General features: G+C 45.1%; 1 protein-coding gene across 9 annotated transcripts in view; it reads left to right on the top strand.

Moving 5' to 3' along the window:
- Positions 1 to 27,101, top strand: part of LOC143963511 (NACHT, LRR and PYD domains-containing protein 3-like) — an 824,666-nt gene that overhangs the window by 730,659 nt on the left and 66,906 nt on the right. For all 9 annotated transcript variants that reach the window (XM_077473159.1, XM_077473160.1, XM_077473166.1 and 6 more), the window contains 2 exons: positions 12,675 to 14,394; positions 16,585 to 16,728. In XM_077473159.1, coding sequence (XP_077329285.1) covers positions 12,675 to 14,394; positions 16,585 to 16,728 — 1,864 coding nt within the window. The remainder of the gene's footprint in view (positions 1 to 12,674; positions 14,395 to 16,584; positions 16,729 to 27,101) is intronic.

Here is a 27,101-nt window from a genome sequence, read left to right as displayed (position 1 = left end):
AATATGGTAGCACCCACCAGATTGCAAGGTGAAATATTACAGGTGGTACATCATGCCCAGACAGGGTTCATGCCGGGTAGAGAAACCAAGGACAACACCATCAGAGCCCTCCATATGTTACATTGGATACAGCACGGACCCAGTGAGATCCCAAGTGTAGTTCTATCGATGGACGCCAAAAAGGCTTTCGATAGAGTGAATTGGACATTTATGATGGAAGTATTAAAGGGAATAGGCCTGGGGAAGAGAATGATGGGATGGGCGACAGCATTATATGCTAGACCAAAAGCAAGGGTGAAAGTGAATGGGACCCTATCAGGGGGGTTTTATATAGTGAATGGCACAAGGCAGGGGTGCCCATTGTCCCCAATACTGTTAGCACTTGTGCTAGAACCTCTTAAGCAAAATGAGGGAAAATAAAGGGATAAAGGGAGTAGGAATTGGGGAAAGAGAATATAAAGTATCGGCATATGCCAACTATCTACTGTGTTTTTTATCAAATCCCCAAGAATCTATAAGAGAAGTGATGCAGGAGGGTTGAGGAAATACGGGGAATTGTCAAATTTTAAAATTAATTTGGAGAAATCAATATTATTACCCATTCATGTATCACCATCATTGACAGCATGCATACAAAATAAATACCCATTTGTGTGGCACAGGAGGTCCCTGAATTACTTGGGAGTGCATATCTCTGCAGATGTAAAACTATTGTACAAACAAAATTATACTCCCTTATTAGATAAAATAGCAGAAGATCTGCAGTGATGGAAAGGTCAGGCACTATCATTGTTTGGGAGTAGGGATGAGCTTCGTGTTCGAGTCGAACGCATGTTCGACTCGAACATCGGTCGTTCGTGCGTTCGCCGAATTCCGAACGTTTGGGCCGTTCGCGGCAAAATTCGTGTGGCCCACAATGCACTGCGATGGCGCAATGCATTGCTGTCTCACGATTGGCCAAGCATGCACTGTGACCCCGCATGCTTGGCCAATCGCAGGGCCAGCAGCGAGGAGAGCAATGGTTGGCCACAGGCATCCTGCCTGTGGCCAATCATAGCTCAGGCTGTGTAGTGCACGCCCCACACTATATAAGGCCGCCTTTAAGGCGGCCTCCTGTAGTGTGTTACGTTGCATCTGAAGCAGTGGGTGTTCTGTGTACCTTCAACACAGTACACACCAATCGTTTTTGGCTGATTTCCTATCTTGCTGCTGTGTAGTGGTTGTTGTCTGTGCCCTGACTGCAGTATACACCACTATATTCACCTCACCTATATAGCTAGTGATCTAGCTTTAACCACTTAACAACTGCCCATTGCCGATTAACGGCTTCAGGGCGGTTGTTTAACTCAGAGAGGCCGTTAATTAACGGCCTCCCAGAATTCTGCTCTCGCGTGCCCCGAGGTGTGCGCACTCGAGAGCATCCGTGACCGCCGGGTCCATAGGACCCGGCGCATCACGGTAAACGGCCGCTCATAGCGGCCGTTTACCACGTGATTGCTCCGTCAAATGACGGAGTGATCACTTGGAAACAAACCGGCGTCATGTTATGACGCCTGTTCCTCCCTCCCCTTTCTGTACCGATCGGTACAGCGGAGGGGAAAGAGATCGGTGTCAGCAGCGATGTGGGCTGCATCTGCAGTGCCCACATCGCTGCTCACCGAATTTAACCCCTCAATTCCCTGCCAATACTCTGCAATACCAGTGCATACTCTGCAGTACCCTGCCATTACTCTGCAGTACCCCGCCATTATTCTGCAGTACCCCGCCATTACTCTGCAGTACCCCGCCATTACTCTGTAGTGCAGTACCCTGCCATTACTCTGCAGTGCAGTACCCTGCCATTACTCTGCAGTGCAGTACCCTGCCATTACTCTGCAGTGCAGTACCCTGCCATTACTCTGCAGTACCCTGCCATTACTCTGCAGTACCCCGCCATTACTCTGCAGTACCCCCCATTACTCTGCAGTAACCCCCATTACTCTGCAGTACCCCCCAATACTCTGCAGTACCCGCCATTACTCTGCAGTACCCCCAATACTCTGCAGTACCCTGCTATTACTCTGTAGTACCCCGCCAATACCCCGCCAATACTCTGTAATACCCTGCCATAAATTGCCATACCCAGCCATACTCAGAGATACCCAGCCATACTCGGTGATACCCTGAAATACCCAGCCATAGACGCCCCCCACCCCTCTCCGCCCTCCGGTGCTTCTACCAACTCGCCAGTACAATCAAAGCCAGAATCTTTTTTTTATTTTTTATTTCAGGCTTCCCAGCCTAGAGGTGAGATGTGGGGTCATATTGATCCCCCAGATTTCACTGTAAAGAGGACCTGTCACCCCATATTCCTATTACAAGGGATGTTTACATTTCTTGTAATAGGAATAAAAGTGATCAAAAATATATTTTTGGGAAAAAAAATGTCAAACTAAAATAAATAAAGTAAAATGAACAATAAAAAAATAAAATAAAAATTAAAGCGCCCATGTCCCCATGTGCTCGCATGTGCCACACATGTGAGGTATCGCCGAGAATGTTAGAGCGAGAGCAATAATTCTAGTCCTAGACCTCCTCTGCAACTCAAAACATGTAACCAGTAAAAAAATATTTAAAGCGTCGCCTATGGGGATTTTTTAAGTAGCGACGTTTGGCGCCATTCCAAGGGCATGTGCAATTTTGAAGAGTGACATGTTTGATATCTATTTACTCAGCATAACTTCATCTTTCACTTTATGCAAACATTGGGCTAACAAGTGGTTAATAATAGAGCTTGCAGTCAGTAGTGTTAGGAGATAGTGCGTGCTGTCTGCGTGCTCTGTACCCAGTACATACCGCTATAATATAGGGCAGGCCCTTACTTTCAAACATCCAACTTACAAACATCTCCTACTTGCAAACGCAAGGAGACAGCAGCAAGTGAGATGAAAAAAGATGGACGACAAAACAAATTATACAGGGGTGATAACCCTTCCCTATGTTTTCCAAAAAGCTTAAAGATATTTTTTTTGACTGGAGCTACACTTTAAAAATGTACCGGTTGAAAATGACAAACAGATTCAACTTAACATAACAAACCTACACAGTCCCTGTCTTGTTTGCACCGCCTGTATACTGCTGTTCTGAGTATATAGGGCCTGGGGGCCACACGCATTTCCTTTTTTTAATATGGGTACGGGGTTCCCCTTAATATGTGTACAAGACCCAAATAGGCTGGTAATGGGCAGGGAGGGCTACCCATGCCATTTTTCTGAATGATTTTCAACCATATTGCAGGAACCAGATATAACATTAAAACCGCAAGCAGTTTTAAATGGTGTTATTTCCGTTTAATGTCATTTTGTGCAGGGACTGTTCTAAACACGGGAAACACGTGGCACTTCACAGGCATACTACAGACACCCCCCCGGCACCATATTTAAAGGAATATTTCACTTTTTTTTTCACTTTAATCGTCATTAAAATCAGTGCTCCCGCCAAAACGGTAGTTTTTAAAACTTTTTTTTGCAGTGACCCATGTCCCCTGAGGCAGGAGGCAGGTCGCCAAACCCTTTTTAGGACACTATCTTGCATATTAGCCGTTAAAATTAGCACTTTCCAATTCGAACGTTCGAGTCCCATAGACTTCAATGGGGTTCTAACGTTCGTACCGAACGCGGGGGTCGTTCGCAAGTTCTGGTGCGAACCGAACCGGGGGGTGTTCGGCTCATCCCTATTTGGGAGAGTTAATATCCTAAAGATGAACATAATACCCAGACTGCTGTATGTGCTGTATACAGTACCCATCCCTCTCCCACAGTTATTCTTTAAAAGGAAACAAAAAATATTCCTGTCCTTTATTTGGAAAAATGGGAGTGCAAGAATAGCATACATTGCATCCAATGTCGAAGTAAAGAAAAGGGAGGAGTCGGGCTGCCAGATATAGCACAATACTATAGAGCAATGACATTGGTAAGAATTCTGCATTGGTGTCATGACTCTGATAGTTCTAAGCACGGGAAACATGCGCCCCTTTACAGGTATACTATAGACACCCCCCAGGTATGAAATTTAAAGGAATATTACACTTTTATTGTTTTACTTTAATCATTCTTAAAATCACTGCTCCCGGTAAAAGCTGTTTAACGCTGTATACAGGCAGCATCATACACATGGTCGGACATTCCGACCACAAAATCTGTCAGATTTTTTTCCGACAGATTTTGGCAAAAACTTATCTTGCATACACACGGTCGCACAAAGTTGTCGGAAAATCCGATCTTAATGAACGAGGTGAAGTACAAAACGTATGACGGGACTACTAAGAGGCCAATAGCTTTCATCCCCAAATTTATTCTGAGCATTAGTGGCACTTTGTGCGTTGGAATTCTCTACACACGATCGGAAAAAGTCAGATCGGATTTTGTTGTTGGAAAATTTTTGTCCTGCTCTCAAATTTTTTCCGTCCGAAATTCTGAGGGAAAAAGTACGCTAGAGCCCACACACGATTGGATTTTCCAACAACCTAATCCTATCTGACTTTTTCCGTCATAATTGTGTACGGGGCATGCCTCTATTCAAAATCAATTGTTCCCTATGGGAGCCCATTGATTTGAATAGAAGTCGCACCAGAAGTTGGATCATGAGGATCTGACTTGCGATGCAACTTGTGTTTTCTGAGGATGTTGAAGGAGAACCCCCACCAAAATTATTGCACCCCCACAAGTCATTGCACATGTCAGACCCAGCATTACACCAGGAGATCGCGTTGAGTCAACATTGGAAAAAAAACGGGAAGAAGACAGCAGCGAAGACGCAGCAAAAGAGCGAGAAGACAGTGGAGAGAGAAGATCCAGCAGAAGAGGGAGAAGACAGCGCAGAAAGGAGAAGAACCAGAGAGGGAGGAGTGACCGGCAGAGGGAGAAGACATTGCCGGAGGAGGGAGAAGAGCTGTACTGTGTTTATTTGTGACACTTTTTTTAGGTGAATGGCTAGGGGTGCAATAAATTAAATTCTTAAAGCAGGGAGTCCGCCGGGAGTCCGTCGGGAATCCGCGTTTTTTTTTTTTTTTAAAAGCCAGCAGCTACAAATACTGCAGCTGCTGACTTTTAAAATAGTGACACTTAGGCCGCGTACACACGCGGGGACTGTTTGCCAAAACTAAGTTCGTCAAACAGTCCGCTCAAACTTTTGAATGAAGGAACTTGCCCACACACGGCACTTTTTTTGAGCGGACTTAGGTCGTCGTACTAAGTCCGCGCAACTTTTGAAAGTCCGCTCATTTCGAGCGCGTGTGAAGGTAGGCCCCCCATTGTCACTATATAAGTGACCGCACAGCGCGGCTCTGGCATTCCGGCCGGAGAGAGCGACGTGTCAACATCTCCTAGAGAAGAAGAAGAACAAGAAGAAGAACAAGAACGGAAGGCGGCGGCGACAGCGGCGACAGAAGACCGGGCCACCGCCTGTAAAAGAGCTATAAGAAGGCGCGGTGGCCCGGCAGAAGAACCGAAGAGGGGGACAAGACCCCCGAAGACGGAAGACCCCCGGAGCTGTGCAATAAAATATTTTATCTCGTGTGTTGTGTTTTTTTTTGGGTACTTTTATTTTACAGGTGAATGGGTAGGGGTACATTGTACCCCATACTCATTCACATAGGGTGGGGGGCCAGTATCCGGGGGCCCCCTTATTAAAGGGGGCTCCCGGATTCCGATAAGCCCCCCGCCCGCAGACCCCGACAACCAACGGCCAGGGTTGTCGGGAAGAGGCCCTTGTCCTCATCAACATGGGGACAAGGTGCTTTGGGCTGGTACGGCTCAGGAGGGGGGGCGCGCTCGCTCGCCCCCTTTCCTGGCCGGCCGGGTAGCGTGCTCGGACAAGGGTCTGTTGTGGACTTTGGGGGGACCCCCACGCCGTTTTTTTTCGGCGTTGGGGTTCCCCTTTAAGTCCATACCAGGCGGCGGGGCCCGCGAAGTCTCCTTCGCGGCCCCCGCCTACCTGGAGACGCGCTCGAAATGAGCAGACTTTCCTCCGAGCGGGAACAGTTTGCCCATTTCGAAAGTAGCCTAAACACGGGCGGACTGTTCGCTCAAACCAAGTTTCAGCGGACAGTTTTTCGGAATTTCCGAAAAACTTTGTTCGTCAAACTGTCCGCTGAAAGCCCACACACGGGCGGACTGTCCGCTGAAACACTGTTCAGCGGACAAAGTTGAGCGAACAGTCCGCCCGTGTGTACGCGGCCTTACCTGTCCAGCGTTCCCGAGATGTCGGCACCCGAAGCCGATCTCTCGATCGTCATTCGGGTGCTGCTGCCGCCATCTTGGGTATGGGAATCAGGAAGTGGAGCCTTTCGGCTTCATTTCCCGGTTCCCTACTGCGCATGCGCGAGTCACGCTGCGCAATAAGGATGGACCCGCTGCCTCTGGGATCTTTGTGTTTCCCAGCAGGCAGCGGGGGACTTTCGGAAAGGAGCGTAATCTGCGCCCCTTTCCGCAGAGAGCCATCCCGGAAGTGGGTGCAGATACCTGTACTGTACAGGTATCTGCACCCCCTCCCCCCTGAAAGGTGCCAATTGTGGCGCCGGAGGGGGGGAGGATTCCAATGAGCGGAAGGTCCACTTTAGGGTGGACCTCCGCTTTAAAGGTGCTTCCAGATTTCAATAATACCCAACTTGCAGACCCCGACAACCACTGGCCAGGCTTGTCGTTAAGAGGCCCTTGTCCTCACCACCTGAAAGGGAAACCACCTGGCCTTTAGGAAAAAAATCAAGACCTTCCTCTTCTAGATGTTGGACAATCAAGCTCTTCCCAGCACCTTGAGGCAATTCTGTTTGCATTGTGCGCTATAAAAATTCTTCATTCATTCATTCATCAACATGGGACCCCCTGCCCCAAAGCACCCACCCCCCATGTTGGACATATGGCCTGGTATGGTCCGGGGGGCGCTCGCTTGTCCCTCCATCCTGACCTGCCGGGCTGCATGCTCGGATAAGGGTCTGATGTGGATTTTAGGGGGCCTACGCTATTTTTTTTTCATTTTGGTGGGAGTTCCCCTTCAACATCCTCAGCACACAAATCAGATCATCATGATCTGACCTATGGTGCAAACTCTATTCATATCAATGGTCTCCCATAGGGAACCATTGATTTTTGAATAGAGGCAGAGAAAAGTCTAAAAGTTAGTGCAGCTAAACGTGCATCAACGCCAATGCAAAATGCTGATAAAATCTAATTTTTAACTCTGCTTTTTTCCTGGTGTTGGTACCAGCTTTTACGTCAGTTTATCAGTTTCAGGCCGGGTTCAAACTGGTACAACACAACAGTCATACCACTTTGGATCTAACTTGAAGTCCAACGTGCGTCCAACTTCAATGAACAGGGATCTGACTTTGAACCCCAACAATACCAGGCACTGTGTCTGGTATGAATCTTTAGGGGAACTCCACGCAAAATAAAAATAAAAAACAGCATGGGTTCCCCCTTCAAGGGCAGACCAGGCCCTTTGGTCTGGTATGTATTTTCAGGGGAACCCCCATGCCAAAACAATGGTCTTGGGACCCCCAAAATCCATAGTAGACCCTTATCTGAGAACACAGCCCAGCAGGTCAGGAAAGGGGGTGGGGACATTGTTAATGAGCATGGGATACATTGTACCCCTACCCATTCACCTGAAAAAAGTGTCATGTTACTAACTGTGGGTGGGCTGGGCTTTGTGTTAGTGAACATTGATCTCTGCTCCAATCACATGGAGCAGAGATCAGTGTCACTTGTTGCAAGGCAGAATGGGGAGATGCTGTTTACAAAGGCATCTCCTTGTTCAGCCTCCCCGTGAGATGATTGCGGGTATCCTCACAGCGTTCGAGTCCGCGGGACCCATGACTGGACATACGGGGGTCCCGACCGGCACGCGAGCGCATCACCGGTGGCGTGTACGCGATGGCAGAGCGGCATATATTAATGGACATACTTGTACACCAATATGCCTGCCCGTGCCATTCTGCCGACATATATCGGCGTGCGCTAGTTGGGAAGTGGTTAAACAAGTTAAAGAAAAGAAAAACAAAATTCTATGTAATGTACAATATGGTATATAAAATACAGTAGAGAACCAACAAATAAGGTTATGAGCAGAGCTCAATTAGAATAAAACCGTGTCAATATGGGTATCACTTGGTGTGCTTAGTACACCATATCCTGGGGGTGGAAGAGAAGCACAGATACTACTTTCATTTTATAAAAGAAACAAAAGCAAAAAGGGTTGCGTGCATAGTGTGATCCGACCATGGCAGGGAGGTTGGTATGAGGACGGGGTGCAATAGAAGGTTAAACGTCTCACTCTTGATGAGGCGTCAGCTTTCCAGCGGGAGGTGACTTGGGGTATTTGTTGGTTTGACCAGTATCTCTAGGGGTTAACGGAAGGAGACCCCAGTTGGTTAGCTTCTTGTATCCATCCTTAGGGGTAAGGATGGGGGCCATTTGCTGTTGATAGTTCACCAGGAGTTTTGTGGGGAATCCCCATCTGTAGGTGATTTTCTTCTGTTGCAGGATAGAGGTGACTGGAGTGAAAGATTTGCATAGCTCCATTGTTGCAGGGGAGAGATCAGTAAACAACTTAATGTTTGTATACGGTGCAGGTAGGGATTTGGAATCCCTGGCAGTGGAAAGAATCTGTTCTTGAATGTGGAAGAAATGAATCTGGGCCAGAATGTCTCGGAGGATGTCATCAGGCAGTTGTGCGGGTTTAGAAATCCTATGCGCCCGATCAATTAAGATGTCACTAGTGCCAAGGTGCGGTATTAGTGTTGTGAATAATTGCTGCAAGTATGGGATAATATCAGGTGATTTAATCGATTCCGGGACTCCTGTAAACTTTATATTATTCCCCCTAGTGCGGTCTTCCAAATCCACCATTTTTAATTTTAAACGATGAATTTCCTCAGTATGGTGCTCATGTGCGTCCAATAGCTCATTATGGGCTTTGGAATAATCCTGCAAGTTTTCTTCCATGGCATCTGTTCTCTCCTCCAAGCAGTCTATTCTATCATGCATCTGAGACATGGAGATTTGCAGCTCTCTGTGCAGATCCTTCTGAAGGGTTAACAGCATTGCTTCAGATACTGGATTATCTGTGACAGGGACTGCAGCTAGTGAAGGGGGCTTGTTCTGTACTCTGCCCCACTGCCACTACTGCTGACCATAATTGCTTTTTAGCATGGGGCTCTTTGCAGGGGGAGTTAGCTGGAGAGGAAGCCAGCCTCTTACCTCTGTCCGTCTGAGGTGTCCCCGGGGTGGCTGCTGGCGGTTGCAGGGTATCCATGTTTTCGTTGAGGGTGGTGGATCATCCCTCTGCTGGGCGCTGTGTAGCTGGCTGCATGATCTGCTGCGAGGGCCTGGAGACAGCGCGGTGTGGGTCCTCTGCGCCGGCGCCATCTTGGGCTGTCTGCATGGCCGTGGTGGCATTATAATAATGAGTCAGGCAGCGCGGTGCAGGCGGCTTCTGCCGCTTTTTTGACTTACACACTTTTTCGACATATTTCGGCAGATCCTGCAGCGAGCTTGGGAGGGAGATTAGTTGCCTCAGGTTTCCTGTTCTCCAGCTGTGGAGTGGAGCTTCGGATCTAGGCGGCCATTCTGGTTAGCAGCAGGCCACCCCCCATATTTTTATAATTTTGTTTATCATTCCATTAGCGCAAGTTTTAGTTTGTATTGTGCATGGAGCCTAATTGATTTCATTTCATTCATATGAGGTCATATTTTGCTCCACAAAATGGCACAGTATATTCTAGTGCCTCTTGTATTGCTGTCTACAAGGGATCTGTTCATCCAGGATGATGGACATGTCATTCCACCAATGACTGCATAGATCAATCTTTTTCACTTCACCTATGACTGTCTACTAATGATTGTCCTTGAGTTAATCTTTTGACCAATGGCTGTGCTCCCTTGTCTGCCAATTGTAGTTTATTAACGTAGGTAGAGTGGTGTGTACATAACCCTGATGATGTCATTTAGGACAAAACGATCATTGGGATGGACTCGTACACACACTACGGCACATATTCGATTGATGTCTGGATTTGAAGGAAATGTTTGGATTGAGACATGTTCTCAGCTTGGACTTTTTGCTCTCCTGTGTATTTGCACTGCTGCTAATAAACTGCAAAGAAGAGACAATCTTATACTATGTGGGGTCTTTTGTGTCTCTATATACTCCGGCTCTGGGCTTTTCTATAACACCACGCCCCGATCGACTGACATTCCTGGTGTATATCTTCTGAGGATACTGGAGAGAGATGTCCGGAGATCTTTTCTGGGGATCACAGACCCAACAAAGCGCTTTGTGACCTCCCTGAATAAGGGGACGGGGCTTTCTGGTAAGACTTAATTTTATTTGATTTAAGGAATTGTCAAAAACTGTATGTTGTGGTTTTTACTTTTTGACACTTTTTTGGGTGAATGAGTAAGGGTACAATATACCTGATACCTATTCACATATGGGGAGGGATCCGGTGGCCCCTTTGTCAAAGAGGGCTTCCAGATTATGATAAGCCCCCCGCAGACCCTGACAACTACAGCCCAGGGTTGTTGGGAAGAAGCCCCTGTCCCCAACATGGGGACATAGTGCTCTGGGGTGGGGGTACAGAGACCCCCTGCCCCAAAGCATCCGTCCCTCAGGTTGAGGGTGTGATGGATCTCGGTTCCCCTGTATGAGAACCTCCCCCAGACCTTTGTCTTCTGTCCTCCAAATGCACCCGCAGCCTGCAGATTCACCATAACAGCCCTTAACCCCTCAATCACAAGACAAGCCACACAGGTGTTGAGGGTTAAAACATCCAGAGCATAACCTGTTTATTGAAAATACAAAACATCCAGCTTTAAAGCAGTTGCATAGTCTTTTTTTTACTTTTACCTACAGGTAAGCCTATAATAAGGCTTACCTACAGGTAAAAAAAATGTCTCCTAAACTTGTATGGTTTAGGTGATATTCCCCCTCGCAATGAGCCGCTGACTGCAGCGGCACATGCACACCGGGGATTCTCGGCTGAAAGCCCGGCAGGCGCCGGACCCTGCCAGGAAGAAATCTCCCGCATGCTTGTGTGGGACTGACGCTTTCACGGCTCGGCCACTCACAGCGCCGGAGCCGTGATACCCGGAAGACACGCCGAGGGAACATGTCAGCTCCCTCTGCATGGATCGGCCAAGATGTCGGAGCCTCGTTCTAAGGGAAGTATTTCATAATGAGCTAGTATGCGGTGCATACTAGCTCATTATGCCTTTTCCCTTGCAGGTCTGAAAAAACCCTCAGTGGGTATACAACCGCTTTAAACACAGTTAGGGACACGCCCCTTAGCCTTGTCATAGAGGGGGTAGGGGTCAAGGAAGAACCAATGGGAACTGAACAATTGTATATTCAAACAACTACAGTTGGAGCACATGAAGGGATTATGATAAGCAGGCAGCCCCTCCTTACACATCCCCTGCTGAGATGTGTCTCCAGTCCAGACCTTTGTCTACATACCATGACCCAACACAATTAAACACAGCAACAAGAGGGGGGTGGGGGAGAAGAGATATAGCATTACATTACATTACATTATATTTAGCCGAGCCAATAGGTTTAGATAGCTGTAAACTACTCCAGGTGGTGGGAGATGTCAAATAGCCCTCCAAATCTCACGTTCTCCACTGGGCCATAGTCTGTGGGTAGGAGGCGAGCCCACAGCCCCTCCAAAACACACACTGACAGTGGGTTCTGTTACAGAGGTCATGTGGAAAAGGGTCTGATATGGATTTTGGGGGGACCCCCCATATTTTTTTTTTACATTTTTGCACGAAGTTCCCCTTAAAATCCTTACCAGGCCCTTATGGACAGAGGAGAACCCACTCAAATATTTTATTATGGCTGTGACATTTTGACACTATTTTGGGACCATTGGCATTTATACAGCAATCAGTGCTATGAAAATGATTACTGTATAAATGTCACTGGCAGGGAAGGGGTTAACACTAGAGGCAATCAAGGGGTTAAATGTGTTACCTAGGGAGTGATTCTATCTCTAGGGGGAGGGGTCTCACAAGAGGAGGAGACCGATCGGTGTTTCTCTGTACTCGGAACACAGGATCAGTCCCCTCTCCTCTGACAGGACTTGGATCTGTGCGTTCACACACACAGATCCACGGTCCTACTCTATAACACTTGATTGTGAGTGCCCGCATGCGGCCCTTATACCGCAAGGAAGCCGAGGACGTCATATGATGCCCATCCAAGATGGGAGATCCCTCTTGCAGACGTCATATGACTATGGGCGGGATGGGAAGTGGTTAAAATCACTGCTCCTGAAAAAAAACTATTGTTTTAAAAAACTTTTTTTGCATTGATACATGTCCCCCAGGGCAGGACCCGGGTCCCCATATATTTTTTTATGGCAATAACTTGAATATAAGCCTTTAAATTATCACGTTCGTGTCCCATAGACTTTAATAGGGTTCACGTTTGCTAGAACCTTTTGCCTATTTGAGATGTTCTGGTGCAAACCAAACGGGGGTGTTCGGCCCATCACTAATCATTTCCATCTATCTTCATTATTTCCTGGGTATTGTATAGTCCCAATTCCCTCCCATACCCCATTGTGGGTTTTTCTGCATTGTAATATTTCATGTGTGTATGAGGAATAAAATATTCTCATTTCTCTCATAAAGACATCAGTAAGGAACACAGAGAATCTGAGAAGTTCCAGAAGATTAAAGAATATAATTCCCGTATGGGGGAGACTGTTCATCTACAGGAAAGATTCACCAATTTATTGATGATAAAGGGACCCCAGAATAAAGAGGGAAAAGAAGAAGAAATAAGGAGTTCAGACAGAAGACATCTACAGATCATGGAGAAAAGATCCCCAACCACAATCCAGGCCCTCTTTGACCCTGATAAATGTGGGTTCATCCCTAAGATTGTGGTGTTACAAGGACCTGCTGGGATTGGAAAAACAATGACCTCCAAGAAGATCATGCTGGACTGGGCCTCTGGGGATCTCTACCGAGACAAGTTTGATTTTGTGTTTTATCTGAGCTGTAGAGAAATCAACACCATCCCTGAAAACATAAGTCTTGTGGGACTTTTATCCAGAACCTGCAGACTGAGTTCAGATGACCTGGTGTCTATTCTGAAGGATCCTGGAAGTCAGAGAAAACTTCTCACCATAGTTGATGGGTTTGATGAACTGAGGTGGACTCTGGAGGAGAAATCTGAGGGTTGTCCTGACATTTCTATGGAAACCCACAAAGAAATAATTCTCCAAAGCTTGCTCAGGAGACATGTTCTCCCAGAATCTTCTCTGATCATCACCACAAGGTCACTGGCCATGGAGAAACTTAACACATTCATCGATGATTCTCACAATGTGGAAATCCAGGGATTTACAAGGGACGATCGAGAGGAATATGTCCATAAATTCTATGGAAATAAAGAAGATGCAGACAAGGTTCTCAGTATAATAAAAGACAATGACGTTGTGTACACCATGTGTGCCGTCCCCATCACATGCTGGATTGTCTGCACTGTAATGAAACAAGAAATAAGAAAAGATTTGGATGTAATTCAGTGTAAGACAACGACTTCAATTTATCTTCTCTACCTGGAGGTTTTACTAACCCATCACAGCAAGAAGGAGCAGTCTGTACACCGGAAACAAACCTGTCTGAAGAAGCTGTGTGCTCTGGCCAATCAGGGACTTCTGAACCAACAAATCTTATTTGAGAAGAAAGATCTAGAAAGACATGGACTTTCTCTGGATGAGGTGGAGTCTGTATTTCTGAATGAGAACATCTTTCATTGGGACGTCCGTCACCAGACCTGCTACAGCTTCATCCACCTGAGTGTACAGGAGTTCCTTGCTGCTCTCTATTATGGGATGGATGATGGGTCTGGGTCTATGGAAGGTACTTTCCTCCCGGAGATCTGTGAAGGGAAATCACTCAATGACTTCAGTTCATATTACTCACATTCCTCACATTTATCATTATCTCTACAATTCCTGTTTGGTCTCTTAAATGAAAATCAGGTGAAGACATTCTCAGAGGTCACAGGAATCTCCATCTCACTCCGAGCCAAACCTGCAATGAGAAAATGGACCATGAAGGACATCAATCAGACTTTCTATACTCAGACCATCTTCTGTCTGTATGAGACTCAGGATGAGGACTTCATTAGGAGAGTCATGTCGGGTTGTACAGATTTGTCTCTGCGCGGTTCACGTACTGATCACTTGTGGATGGACAGGAATTATTCCAAGCAGCTGATCTATTGCTTGAAGACTTTGAAGAGAGAAAGTTTTCAGTCTTTACATTTTCTATATCTCACTGTGGATCCAGAGTGCCAGAAACTTCTATCTCCATTCCTACACAGGAGTCAGGATGTCAGGTAAGTGAGTGTGAGGATATCCTAACTGAATTCAGAGAATGGGCAGGAACCTGCATACAGTATAACGGTGATTATCAGACATGTTCTCCATCTACCACACTTGTTAGAAGTCCTGGGAACTCACACTTTCCTCAGCCCTAAGCCCTGCTTCACACTACAGCAATTTTCCAGCGACATTCTGATGACATGTAAAGTCGCAGGTCAGGTGAAAACACAAAGATTTTATTGGGTGTTGTCTTAATTTCTGCGATTTGAGTCATTGCAACAAAAGAAAATACTTCCTGCGCTACTTTTGTGTGATTCTTGTGCTGCACGACTCCCATAGACTTCAATGTAAAATCACCAGAAAGTCGCACATTTGTCTGAATCTTTAAGACTTTGCTGTGACTTCTGAGGCTTCTTTACCCCCCACCTCTCCTCCCTGGTCATCCTTGCTGCCTAAAATCTTCCTCCAATCACATCCCAGTCACACCTGAGTGTAGAGGAAACACACATTCCCACTTCCATTATTTGTGTATTTTTCATGTGTAATCACACATTGTGTATAGGGAGCCCATTCACTGGAATGTTCTGCCCGACATGCAACAAACACCCCAAAGTAGCTCAAGAATCTTCTCAGTCATGGAGCGTCATGCATCTTGGCAGCAAAACATGCGTCTGATAACTGTGATTGGGGTGTCATTAACAATCAGCCGGCATTCATATCTGCGTGTTTCCGAATACGAGGCGACCCACACAGAAAATGTGCGCTTTTTCATATGTCTGAAAAATGCACAGCAACGCACGCCACGCATGCGCAGATGTAAATGAATGGTAATGCAAAAGCAATGCTCCTTGCTGTGCATTTTTGAAAGATACAGCAAAGTGCATGTATTCTTGCATCTGTCATGCATTCAAAAATGTGCAGAAGCAAATGAATAATAACACAAGTGTGATGCACATTGTCGCACATTTATGAAACGCACAGCAAAGCATGCATTTTCTTGCAGGTTGCTGTGCAGTTGGAAATGTACAGATGTGAATGAATGGAAACGTATTTACAACTGACGGCAACCCACAAGAAAACGCATGCTTTTCTGCGTGTTTTGTGTGACAATGCACATCACACTTGTGTTACCATTCATCTGCATCTTCATGTTTCTGAACGCACGCCAACCCGTAAGAAAACGCATACTTTGCTGTGCATTTTGATAATGTGTGACAACACACGCTGCACTTGCGATACCATTTGTTGGCGTCTGAACATTTCTGAATGCCCGGCAACCTGCAGGAAAACGCATGCTTTGCCACACGTTTTGGAAACATGCATCGCGCTCGCCTTGCCATTTTTGCAGTACAAGCGTGATGCACGGTCGCAGCGCATTTCTGAAACGTGCGGCAAAGCACACAATTTCTGGCGGTTGATGTGCATTCAGAATCATGCAGATGTAAATGCAGCCTGATTGTTAATGACGCCCCAATCACGGTTATCAGACGCATGTTTTGTCATGTGATAAAACACGCTATAAACACGGATCATCAAAGTCACATAGGAATGCTTCTCAGTAAAGTCACTTTGAAGTGGCACCTGGTCGCCGGGAAGTTGTAGAGCAAAGTCAAGCTGGAAGTGGCTGCGACTTTCATGTTGTGCTGTGTGAACCAGAGCTAAATGGTGGTTCCCACATATCACCTTCTACACAACTTCTGGGAACAATCACATCATTTACATCACATTAACCCTTTCCCTGCCCCCAATTATACCATTTATCACACAGAACATTTGGAGGGAAAGCTTCGTGTTCAGAGATGTGGGGGAGGGAAATAATGTCAGGGGTGTGACATCATCATCCCAACATTGGAGGAGCCAATTGTCTGCAGAAGTGGGCGGAGATGGGAATGTCTGGACTGCATTTTATATCTGGAACCAAAGTGGTGTTCCAGGATTTCCCAGAAGCTGAATGGAGACCCCTGTGTAGGAAGGCCGGAGACCCCGTATACATATCAGGGGCCTCCTTTAAGTTTTGTCTGGAGTGTGACTTCAAAGACCACTCATAGCCACCAATGAGAAGTCCTCATCAGGTCCAGTATGAGGCTGTAGAGCCGGAGGGAAGGCAGCCATGTGGAAGGGAAATGTTGGGGTTACATTGTTATTCTTGGGGTCAGAGGTCATACATTCTTGGTGATAATTATTATCTCATTATTGGATTTTAGATTTTGGTGGTGTAATATTTCCAGTAAAGATTGTCCGGGAGAGGACAAAGCAGAAGAAGAAGATTCCTCCTCTTCAGGATATGAATGGAAGTCGGATTCTCTTTCCTTTCTGATGAACCCGGAGAGTAAAATTCAGGAATTATGGTAAGAGAAATGTGTGATGTGCCCTGATGGGGAAATGTGGCGTCTTGTGATTGTTCCCGTCTCTCAGTGTCTCCTTCTATCTCTGGGTGTCCTCCATCCTCACCCATGTAGAATCTTCCATCACCTGTCCACTTCTCATGTCTTCTCCTCTCTCTGAGGGAATCTTTCTCTTTGTAATCTCATCCATGGGATTTGGGGTTCCCCTTATAGTAGAACAGTGACCAGGCTCTGTACATATGGAATGACCATCCATATTCCTAACAAGCAGGAAATAGGATGAAATAGACCCCCTTAGGACTCGCTCACACGTCTGATGATTATGTAGAAGGAAGCAATGGTCAGTAACACTTCTATGACATTTATCATGTGTCTTCATTGTGTTTATCAAGCTCTGAAAACACTATAAGAATGCTGGAGAAATGTCTGGGGGAGGGGTTGTTCTTCTAGTGGGAGGAGCCTAAAGGGGAAGTGATATAGAGGAAATGATCTCCTCTGATATGTGGATTTCGGATATATTACAATAATTCTATAGAATGAAAACCAGCCGCCATGTCATCATACTCACTATCGCTCTCCTGCCCCCTGGAGGACAGATTTCCCGGTCTGAGGATAATACCCGCTTGGTGACTTGTTACCACATCTGTTTTATTTGTATGTGTCACAATAGCTGGGATACTCGGGTCATTAATAGTTTATTAATAATAACATGTAATATATCCTCACATAGAATCACAATATATCCATGTAAGAATGCACAGAGCGCCCGGCGACCCTCCTCTCCTTCATAACAGTATAGCAGCGGCTCTCCTAGTGTATCTGACAGGCGTGATGACGTCTCCACCTTACACGTTACGCCCTAGGCGGGGCTTCATCATGTATATTTGTGATGTTTGTTTAAAATATGTAATATTAACCCTTTAAGGTTTTGGGAGTCTCACTTCTAGTGCTGCACAGATATCTTTATAGCTATCCTGTAAGGGAGGTGTCACTGCACATCACCAATCATAAGTGGCCGACTACAAAGTAGGTTTTTTGCATGTACATAGTATGCTAAAGTTTGGGTGGTCTCACTCATCATGCTGCAATATTGGGCACTTTGACAATATCTTACTTATATTGTTTTTTCTAACATTGTAATATTCCTGTATAATTGTGCTGAAACACGTGTGGATTGTTTAAACATTTGAAATACAAATCCTATTTTTAGGTTTAGGGAGTCTCACTTGTAGTGCTGCACAGTTGTCTTTCTATGTATTTGGTGTTGGATTTTGTGGATGAATCCTTCTGTGTTCAGCTGATTAGTATATATAATTGGAAGAGGTTTTTGGCTGTGCAGTGACACATTCCCTGCCTGGCACTGTCAGTATTGCCGGCTGGTTGGGGATTTTGCCGGCACACAGAAGCTATTGGAGTTACCACACGGCTGTTCTGTACAACCAGAAGTGACCGGAGCTGCTCTGTCCTACTTCTCTATTATTTCCCAGTGCATTCTGGGATACCGGAGCCTCCGCTGTCTGTCCTCCAATGCCCAGCGATTATTGGACATCACCATGAAATGAATGGAGGCGACTGACAAGTGTGGATGTCTCATGACAGCGACATGCGGCTTCATTTATAACACGACACAACGCTACCGCTCCTGTGTGACCAGCACTGTGTGCCGCCATTGTAATATTCATGGCAGGCATGGAAGGCGCTTATCAGGCTTTAGAAATGCTGAATAAATGTCACATAATCACATGGTACTGACACACGTGTGACCGAGACCTCACTGACGTCTGTAGCTACAGACACTACGGATCAATTCATCCTCAATTTTCACATGAAATGTCCAGTGAGGTCCCTCCGGTGGGTTTCAGCAAACTGCTCCCCTCCCCCTCCTCTGACTCATTCAGTTATAAAGAGAAATTACAGCTTGAGCTACTGAGCTCTGTAAATAACATGGATTGTACAGTGATCCGGGAAGGACAGGCAGGTAAACATGTGGAAAAGAGATTTCAGCTCCACCTGCTGGCTGAAAATGAAAATGCTAATTATTTATATCCAATATTTCATATTTACAAATCTATGAATGGAATGTTTTGTCCGGACCATAATAAAGACAGAAAACACGATCCATTCCTCTGAAGACAAAGACCTCAGACAGTTCTCACTTCTGTACAAAAGGCCGTCCCATAACAATACAACTCATACTCCAGAAATATCATCTGTCATTGTCTCCCTTCTGCAGGATAGGAGTTATAAATCCTGGAAAGTTACCCCTCCCCCATCACTAGAAGAAATGATGAACATCCCCAACTCTCATCCCCTTTATGAGTCCTTGTCTGCCATAAAAAGCCTCAAGTCCTCCTCTGCCAATGGCTCCCCCTGCTGTGTCTGAGCCAATGAGGAGGGAGAGAGCCAAGGGAGCCTCTGCTCTTGTGTACATTGCTGGATGGGGATCAGGCTCAGGTAAGTATTGGGGAAATACATTAACCGGTTCCCGACCAGCCGACACAGTTGTACTGTGGCAGGTTGGCTCTCCTGCGTGAATCGCCGTCATCGTATGTCGGTCACGTGTGTGGGTATGGGGGGTGTGCGCCCCCCCTCCACCGTCCCCACAACGATTGGATTGATTTCAGAACCGATCAGTCTACAGGCCCAGGTCAATGATTTCTGGGCAGGACCTGCTGATCGGTTCTGGTGAATGGCAGACTGTCCTCTATATGTGTAATGTAAACACAGGCAGAGGAAGTGATGTCATCTCCCCTCGTGGAGACCTTTTAGTTTCCAGCAAGTGAGGAGAAGACATCTACTGTGAGTACACCAACACTACACTGACACCAGGACACGTAGGCACACATTTAACCCATTGATCACCCTTTCACTCACTGTCACAGTGTCACCAAGTGCATTTTTCAGATTTTTCACTGGTCACTATTGGTGTCCCTAATCAGTGTTAGGGCAGTTAGTGGTAGGCCCAGGTAGGTTTAGGGTACTCCCCATTAACCCCCTAATAAAGGTTTAACCCTCTGATCACCTCCCCCCGAGTTAACCCTTTCACTCCCTGTCACAGTGTCACTAGTATAATGTACAGATCTCTTTTATGACCACTGTATTAGTGTCACGGGTGACATCAGTTAGGTTTTAGTGTCAGTTAGAGTCAGCGTAAATCCCAGACATCATCAGATTAGTGCCAGGTACACTAACACTCACACTATATAGCTCCATTACTAGTATAGTATCTAAACGGATCAATATCTTTGATCTGATCAGATCTATATTAGCATTCCGAATAGTATAGTGTTCCCAAAAATGTGGCGTTATTAGAATCAGCCCAGATACCTGCCAGCACCTGCATTTAGCCCTCCGCCCAGCCCACCCAAGTGCAGTATCAATAGATCACTGTCACTTACAAAACACAGCACACAAAACTGCAGTGTTAGCAGAGTCACACCTGATCCCTGCTATCACTAACAGTTCATTTTTTGTAGCGATTGAAGCAGTCGCTGACAACCAGGTGCTCTTTTACCTGTTAGTCACACTAGCTGTACCTATAAATGTACAGCATTGAAGAGACCTCACTGTCAGATTCAGGCTCAGTATACAAATTGGTAGAGAGCACCCTGACAGATAGCTCTGAGGATGGGGTACTGGTCCCTGCTATGGTCAGGTATACCTGACTGGTGCGGTGGCTAGCACAAGAAGTGCCCCGCAGCCACCAAGAATTCAAAGAAAGGCCCGTAGAGCCCAGAGTGCCCTTCCTGATGTGTTTGCTAATCCTGATTAGCAGCCCATCACTTCTGCAGCACCTGTACCTCCCCCATTCATTGGCCAGCCCAGAATTCAGGTGGAAACAGCAGATTTTAGTACCCTTGACTATGGATGAGCTGAACAACCCCCAGTTCGGTTCTCACCAGAACTTGCGAACACACAAAAACTTTGTGTGAACATGCAAACACCATTGGGACATGAATGTGAAAAATAAAAACTGTTAATTTTAAAGGCTTATATGTAAGTTATTGCCATAAAAAGTGTTTGGAGACCCGGGTCCTGCCCCAGGGGACAGGTATCAATGCAAAAACATTTTTAAAATGGCCATTTTTTAAGGAGCCGTAATTTTAACCGCTTGCCGACCAGTGCACAACAATATACGTCGGCACAATAGCATGGCTGCGCGAGTGGGCATATAGGTACGTCCCCTTTAAGATGCGGCATTGTGGGTGCCATGTGCTCTGTGCCCGCGGGACCCCTGGACTCGATGTTCGATGGTGTCCAGTGATTGTGTCATGGACCAGAAGAACTGGGAGATGCCTATGTAAACAAGGCATTTCCCCATTTTGCCTAGTGACATGACAGAGATCTACTGCTCCCATTGTCATTGGGAGCAGTGATCGCAGTCTTGTCATAGATAGCTCATCCCCCCATAGATAGAATCACTCCCTAGGACACACTTAACCCCTTGATTGCCCCCTAGTGTTTAACCTCTTCACTGCCAGTGTAATTTATACAGTAATCAGTGCATTTTTATAGCACTGATTGTTGTATAAATGACAATGGTGCCAAAATAGTGTCAAAAGTGTCCGGTGTGTCCGCCATAATGTTACAGTCATGATAAAAATTTGCCGATCGCTGCCATTACTAATAAAATAATAATAAAAATGTCATAAATCTATCCCCTATTTTATTTCCATGGTTTTTATTGAAGAATTACTGATTACAGAAGAATTCCATTTACAATCTTAACAGAATAAATAGTACAACAATTATAACAATGAACAGTATGAGGTGATCTTAATTGTCGCGGGTAATCTACTTTCATGATTTTTTTGCTCCAACATATATTCTGCTTCTTTAGGAATTACCAGGATCTATCCCATGGTCACAGGGATAAGGGCACCCCCCAGACACCCCTTTTTGGGGGCACACTGTGTCTTCAGGGGGTACACTCCTCCCTCTATTTTACTTATATAGTCTCATCTACTAAATACGTACTGAAAATGGAGCCAGGATCACTGGATCTTGAAAGTACCGACACAACAAGGTGAAGTATGAATAAGGAAAAGAATAGACAAGATAACAACAAAAAATAAAAATGAAGATGAAAAGTAGCGTCCGCTCAGTGAAGACTATTTCTGAACCGGTCTCTCCTGGGCTTTGGAGAAATTCTTCCAAGAAGACCAATTGGACTGATATGCTTGGTATGTCCCCTCTCTGCAAGCTATTATATTTTCATATTCAGCAATCATCTTCACTTTAATTGAAACCTCAATCAGTTTAGGAATTTCGCTGGACTTCCATTTGCTTAGGATAGGATAATAGGATATGTGTAAATATGGATCTAATGGAGCAGGGATGATCCGCTGTGTTTAAACTCAGAATGGCTTGTTCCACATTAGGTTTACCGCTTACTTTTGAAATCAGGTTAAATACATCTGACCAAAATTTACGGAGCAGAGGGCAGGCCCAGACCACATGTAAAAGAGCACCTACCTGCCCCCCCCCCCCCAGCACAGATTGGAATTGTCCCTTGAGAATTTGGCTACAACGTATGGAGTAAAGTACCACCTCTGCATAAGTTTCTGATTTAATTCTTCATAGTTTGAGCATCTAGAGTACTTATAGTTGCATTTAATGGCTTTTTCCCATTGAGCTTCCGAGAAAGCCTTTCCCACTTTAGTATTGGATTATATTACTGAAAGACATCTTTAGAATGAAGAGAATTATATATTAATTTGATACCTTTTAGCTTTGGTGTTGCAGGACTGAAGGAATTTCCATATTTTTTCTATGATGGGGATATGTGTCACTTTTATGCTTTGAACCAAAGAAGCGATCTGTGTAGGTAAAGATTTCTGTGTTTGGGATTCGGAATTTTTGCTGAATGTATGTGAAAGGCCTTATTTTATCCCCTGTGGTGAGATCTGCTATATTACTTTTTTTTTTTTTTATAACCAAAAGTTTTTATTACGTTTTGCATGGTACATGTATGAAACATAAGACATGGAGAAAGGTAGCATTGTTGTACACAGTTAAAACAATGTTCCGCATACTCATAAGAAGTGAAGCTACAGTATCCTATTAGAGCTATTATAGGATTAAAACCTCAAATGGCCTTCTAGGAGGCCAAGCCTGTAACCCCATATGGGTTCACACTGTGAGCAGGCTTAACACTGGAGTAGGATTAACTGAAAAGTAGTTCCCCTTGACCTTACTGAGGGTCAAGGGCGATGGCTCAAGTAAGTATGCATCTCAATAGATTTATTACTTATTACAGCAAAACTTGTTCATAGCGCATAGAGAAAACAGTAAACAAGAAACTTCAATACAACAAAGATACGGATTCATCATTGGGTACTACCCCTGGCTGAGAATGAGAGAGGTTACCTCTCCTTACACTGCAACTGGATGTAACATGTACCAAATTATGGCAACTTAGTTCCAAGATATAGTTCAATATATATATCTTTGACCTAGGTCACAAATGCGGATAGGCGTATTTGGAAGAATCCCAGGTCTCCCAGTATTTATGGAAACCTGGAGTTCTTCCTTCTTTGTATGCTAACAGTTTTTCCATGAGATATAGATTGTTTACTCTGGCTATAACCACCTCTAAGGAAGGGGGTGTGGGGGACCTTTATTGTCTTGTCAGCGAAATTCTGGCAGCATAAAGGATATTAATCACTATTTTTCACAGCAGTGGGGGGAACTGTTCTATGGAAAGGCTGAGGAGTGCCAAACCTGGGTCGAGATTACACCTGGATTGCGTGATTTCTCTGACCAAGGATTCTACTTTCTTCCAATATGGGGTGATAATTTCACAGCTCTATAATGTATGGAGAAGATTCCCAGTGTGCTGGCAATTCCTCCAGCACAGAGGGGTTGTGTCTGTGTGCATTTTATGGATGCGTAGTGGAGTTAGATACCATCGGTGGAGTATTTTCTGGGCATTTTCCCAATGATCTATACAGGCAGAGGATTTCCCATTATATTTTAGTGCCATATGCCATTGCGAGAATGAGTATTCCTTCCCCAGTTCTCTTTCCCAGTGCAACATGCAGGGCAATTTGGAGTTCAGGTACAGAGGGTTTGCTAGTCTATAAAAGAGCAAAATCCCTTTTCTGCAGTTAGAGCGTTTGTTTAGAAGGAAATCCCACAATGCTTGCGGAATTTCTACAGGATTAGTTGCATTGGACATATTATGATGCTTAATTTGGTATAGCCTGTATAGATCTGCTAAATCTCTTTGCCCATCGAGGGGTGCAAAAAGTGATTGCCTGATTGTTTCCAGTGATGAGTTGAGAAATTGGGTATGAGGTATTGGTAGCTTGCTAAGGGAATGTATAGTTTGCTCATCGGTATGTCAGTGATTTTCCTTTGAGTTAGCTCCGACCATGCCTTAAGCGTGGCTTGTACAGTGGGGTAGTTGGGGGTGGCTGGTTTGTGGTGAATACCAGCCGCCATAGCTAGAGCTGGAAGATCGTGCCCAGGGGTGATAGTACATTCTATATCCGACCATTTATTGTCGGATTGACAGGAGAACCAGTATTTCATTTGGTCCAAGATAACTGCTTGATAGTAGGCATGTGCATTAGGGAGTCCCATTCCACCAAGGTATTTAGGTTTGTAAAGTTTCGCTAAGGCTATTCTAGGTTTTTTACCTGCCCATATAAATTTGTTTAAATTTTTAGCTAGTTGAGCAAAGAACTTGTAGGGTATAGGGATTGGCAACGTCCTGAAATGGTATAGTAGTTTAGGCAATATTTGCATTTGATAGGCCGCTATTCTTCCCACCCAGGAGAGATGTAATTTAGCTATGTGGTTCATTTCATCAGCTAGTTTATTCAGCAGGGGGGTAGTTGTGAAGGTATGTGTCAGAAGCGGAGGGGGAAAGCTGTACCCCTAAATATGTGATCGAGGGAGGGTTCCAGTTACACAGGAAAATATTTTTAGGTTGTTTTGGGTATCCGATGATAAGTGCAGCCCTAGTGCATAGCATTTATTAGTATTAACCTTATAAAAGGATACTTTCCCAAAGTTACTTATCAGATTTTGAACTTCAGTAAGGGATGTGACAGGGTCTGTGACAGTGAGAATGACGTCATCAGCAAATAGTCCTATTTTATGGGTTTCTGCACCTATCTTAATTCCATTTACAGTTGCAGCTCTCCTGATACTCTCCGCTAACGGTTCTATGACAAGCGAGAAAATGATAGGGGACAATGGACACCCTTGTCTGGTGCCATTAGTGAGATTGAAAGGGTCAGAGAGAAGGCCTGAGTTATAAACTCTTGCTGATGAATGGGAGTACAAGGACATGATAGCTGTGTGGATTTTACCTGACAGCCCGAATTTCTGTAGGGTCATAGATAGATATGGCCAGTTGACCCTATTGAAGGCCTTTTCTGCGTCTAAGGCTATAAATACGCTAGGGAGGTTGTTAATTTCAGTGTATCATAGGAGGTTGATCATCCGTCTTGTCCCATCTGGTGCTTGCCTGACTTTAACAAAGCCCACTTGATCTAAACCTAGGAGGGTAGGGGTAATATTCATCAGTCTATTTGCTAGTACTTTAGCATATATTTTTAAATCGGAGTTCAAGAGTGAGATTGGCCTAAAGTTCTGGAGGAGGGAGTTGTCTTTGCCTGGTTTCGGGATCGTAACTACGATAGCTTGTAGCATTTCCTTGGGAAAGGAACCTGTGGACATAGCAGAGTTGAAGACAGTCGTTAGTTTGGGGGTCAGAGTTGTCGTAAGTACTTTGTAGTATTCGGCCGAGAAGCCGTCCGCCCCTGGGGATTTATGCATGGGTAACGTTTTGATTACTGCGGTCACTTCCTCACAGGTAATGGGGGAGTTTAAAGCAAGCAGTGTGGGGGTATCTATTTTTGGCAATTTCAGATTATGAAGGAAATTATCAATTTCTGTGTCAGAGGGCTGGTGAGTGTCAGGGTCCTGGTCGAGGTTATATAATGAGTGGTAGTAATCTTTAAAGGCGTTCGCTATGTCTTTAGGATTGCGAAAAATCTGTTGTGAGTTATGGTGCCTGATGAATGGTAGATTTGATTTAGCCTGTCTTTTTTTGAGTTGAGAAGCCAGTAGCTTACTTGCCTTGTTATTCTGTGAATAATAGGATAGTTTCAGTCTTTTAAAGTATAAGTCGTGGTCAACTTTAATCTCTTGTCTTAGATCTTCACGACATTGAGTGAGCAGTTGGTGTAGGGTGGAGGAAGTGAAAGTCGGGTTTTTGTGTAGACTCTCCAGTTCAGCAATTTTATTATGGAGCTGTGTTATGCGGTGGGTTTTCTTTTTGCGTTCCCTCAAAGCTATCTGTATGAGGACACCTCGGGTGAAGGCCTTGTGAGCGCACCATATCATGGCTGGGGAGGACTCCTCAGTATCTTTTATTTGGAAGAACTCCTTAACCTTTGCTTCTATCTCGTCCCTAATAATGGGGCGAGACAGGAGAAAGGTATTGTTACGCCAGAGTGGTCTGCTAGTAGTCTTATTAAAGTCCACAACCTCAAGTGTCACAGGTGCATGGTCTGACCAGGTGATGCTGTGGACATCCGATCTAACCACATTTTGTAATACATGCATATCCGTGAGAAAGTAATCAATCTTTGAGTAGCTGTTATGCATTGCAGAATAATACGTGTAGTCCCTCTCCGTGGCCCTGGTGAAGCGCCAAGGGTCAAAAAGTCTTTCTTCATGGCAAAAGCTGTCTAGACAGGGACGCTGCCTGAGGGCCACAGAGGAGGAGTCAAGATCAGCATTCAGTACTATATTAAAATCACCACATATGATTAGGCTACCCTTTTGCAGAGATTTTGCCTTTTGCACGACTTTGCGGATCTGACATATAGATTTACCAGCGTATATACAGAGTGATTAATTTCAGCAATCAATATAATATACTGACCACGGGGGTCAATGTATTCTTGCAACAGAGAAAAAGAGACAGTGTCCTTCACAGCGATCAAAACACCATTTTTTTCTTCAGATCATTAGCAGTAAATACATGGGGGAATTTGCCATGTGTGCATCTAGGTGGGTTAGCACTGGGGAAGTGAGTTTCTTGTATGCAAAGAATATCGCAGTGCATGTCGATAGCAGATTTCCAGAGGACTTGTTAGGAACGCTCAGAGGTGTAGTACGTGTCAATGTCACTGACAGATATGGTTGGGGAATTTGGAACAGGGAGTCGGACCTCATGCGGTCAACAAGTAACTTGGGGAGAACAATCATAGGAAGGTCCAGTGAACTGGATACAGGATTCATCCTGCAATAATAGAAGGGGGGAAAGAAACAAACACTAGTAGCCGTTCAGCGGGTGCTTAAGTGAACCGATACCTGACAAAGTAACTGCAACATCACAGGCACTTGGGTGATAG

Source organism: Lithobates pipiens, unplaced genomic scaffold (assembly GCF_037356315.1).
Source record: "Lithobates pipiens isolate NorthernLeopardFrog02 unplaced genomic scaffold, aLitPip1_a1.2 Scaffold_8, whole genome shotgun sequence".
NCBI lineage: Eukaryota > Metazoa > Chordata > Amphibia > Anura > Ranidae > Lithobates > Lithobates pipiens.
Note: the sequence above shows the minus strand (reverse complement) of the source record. Positions and strands in the feature narration are given on the sequence as shown.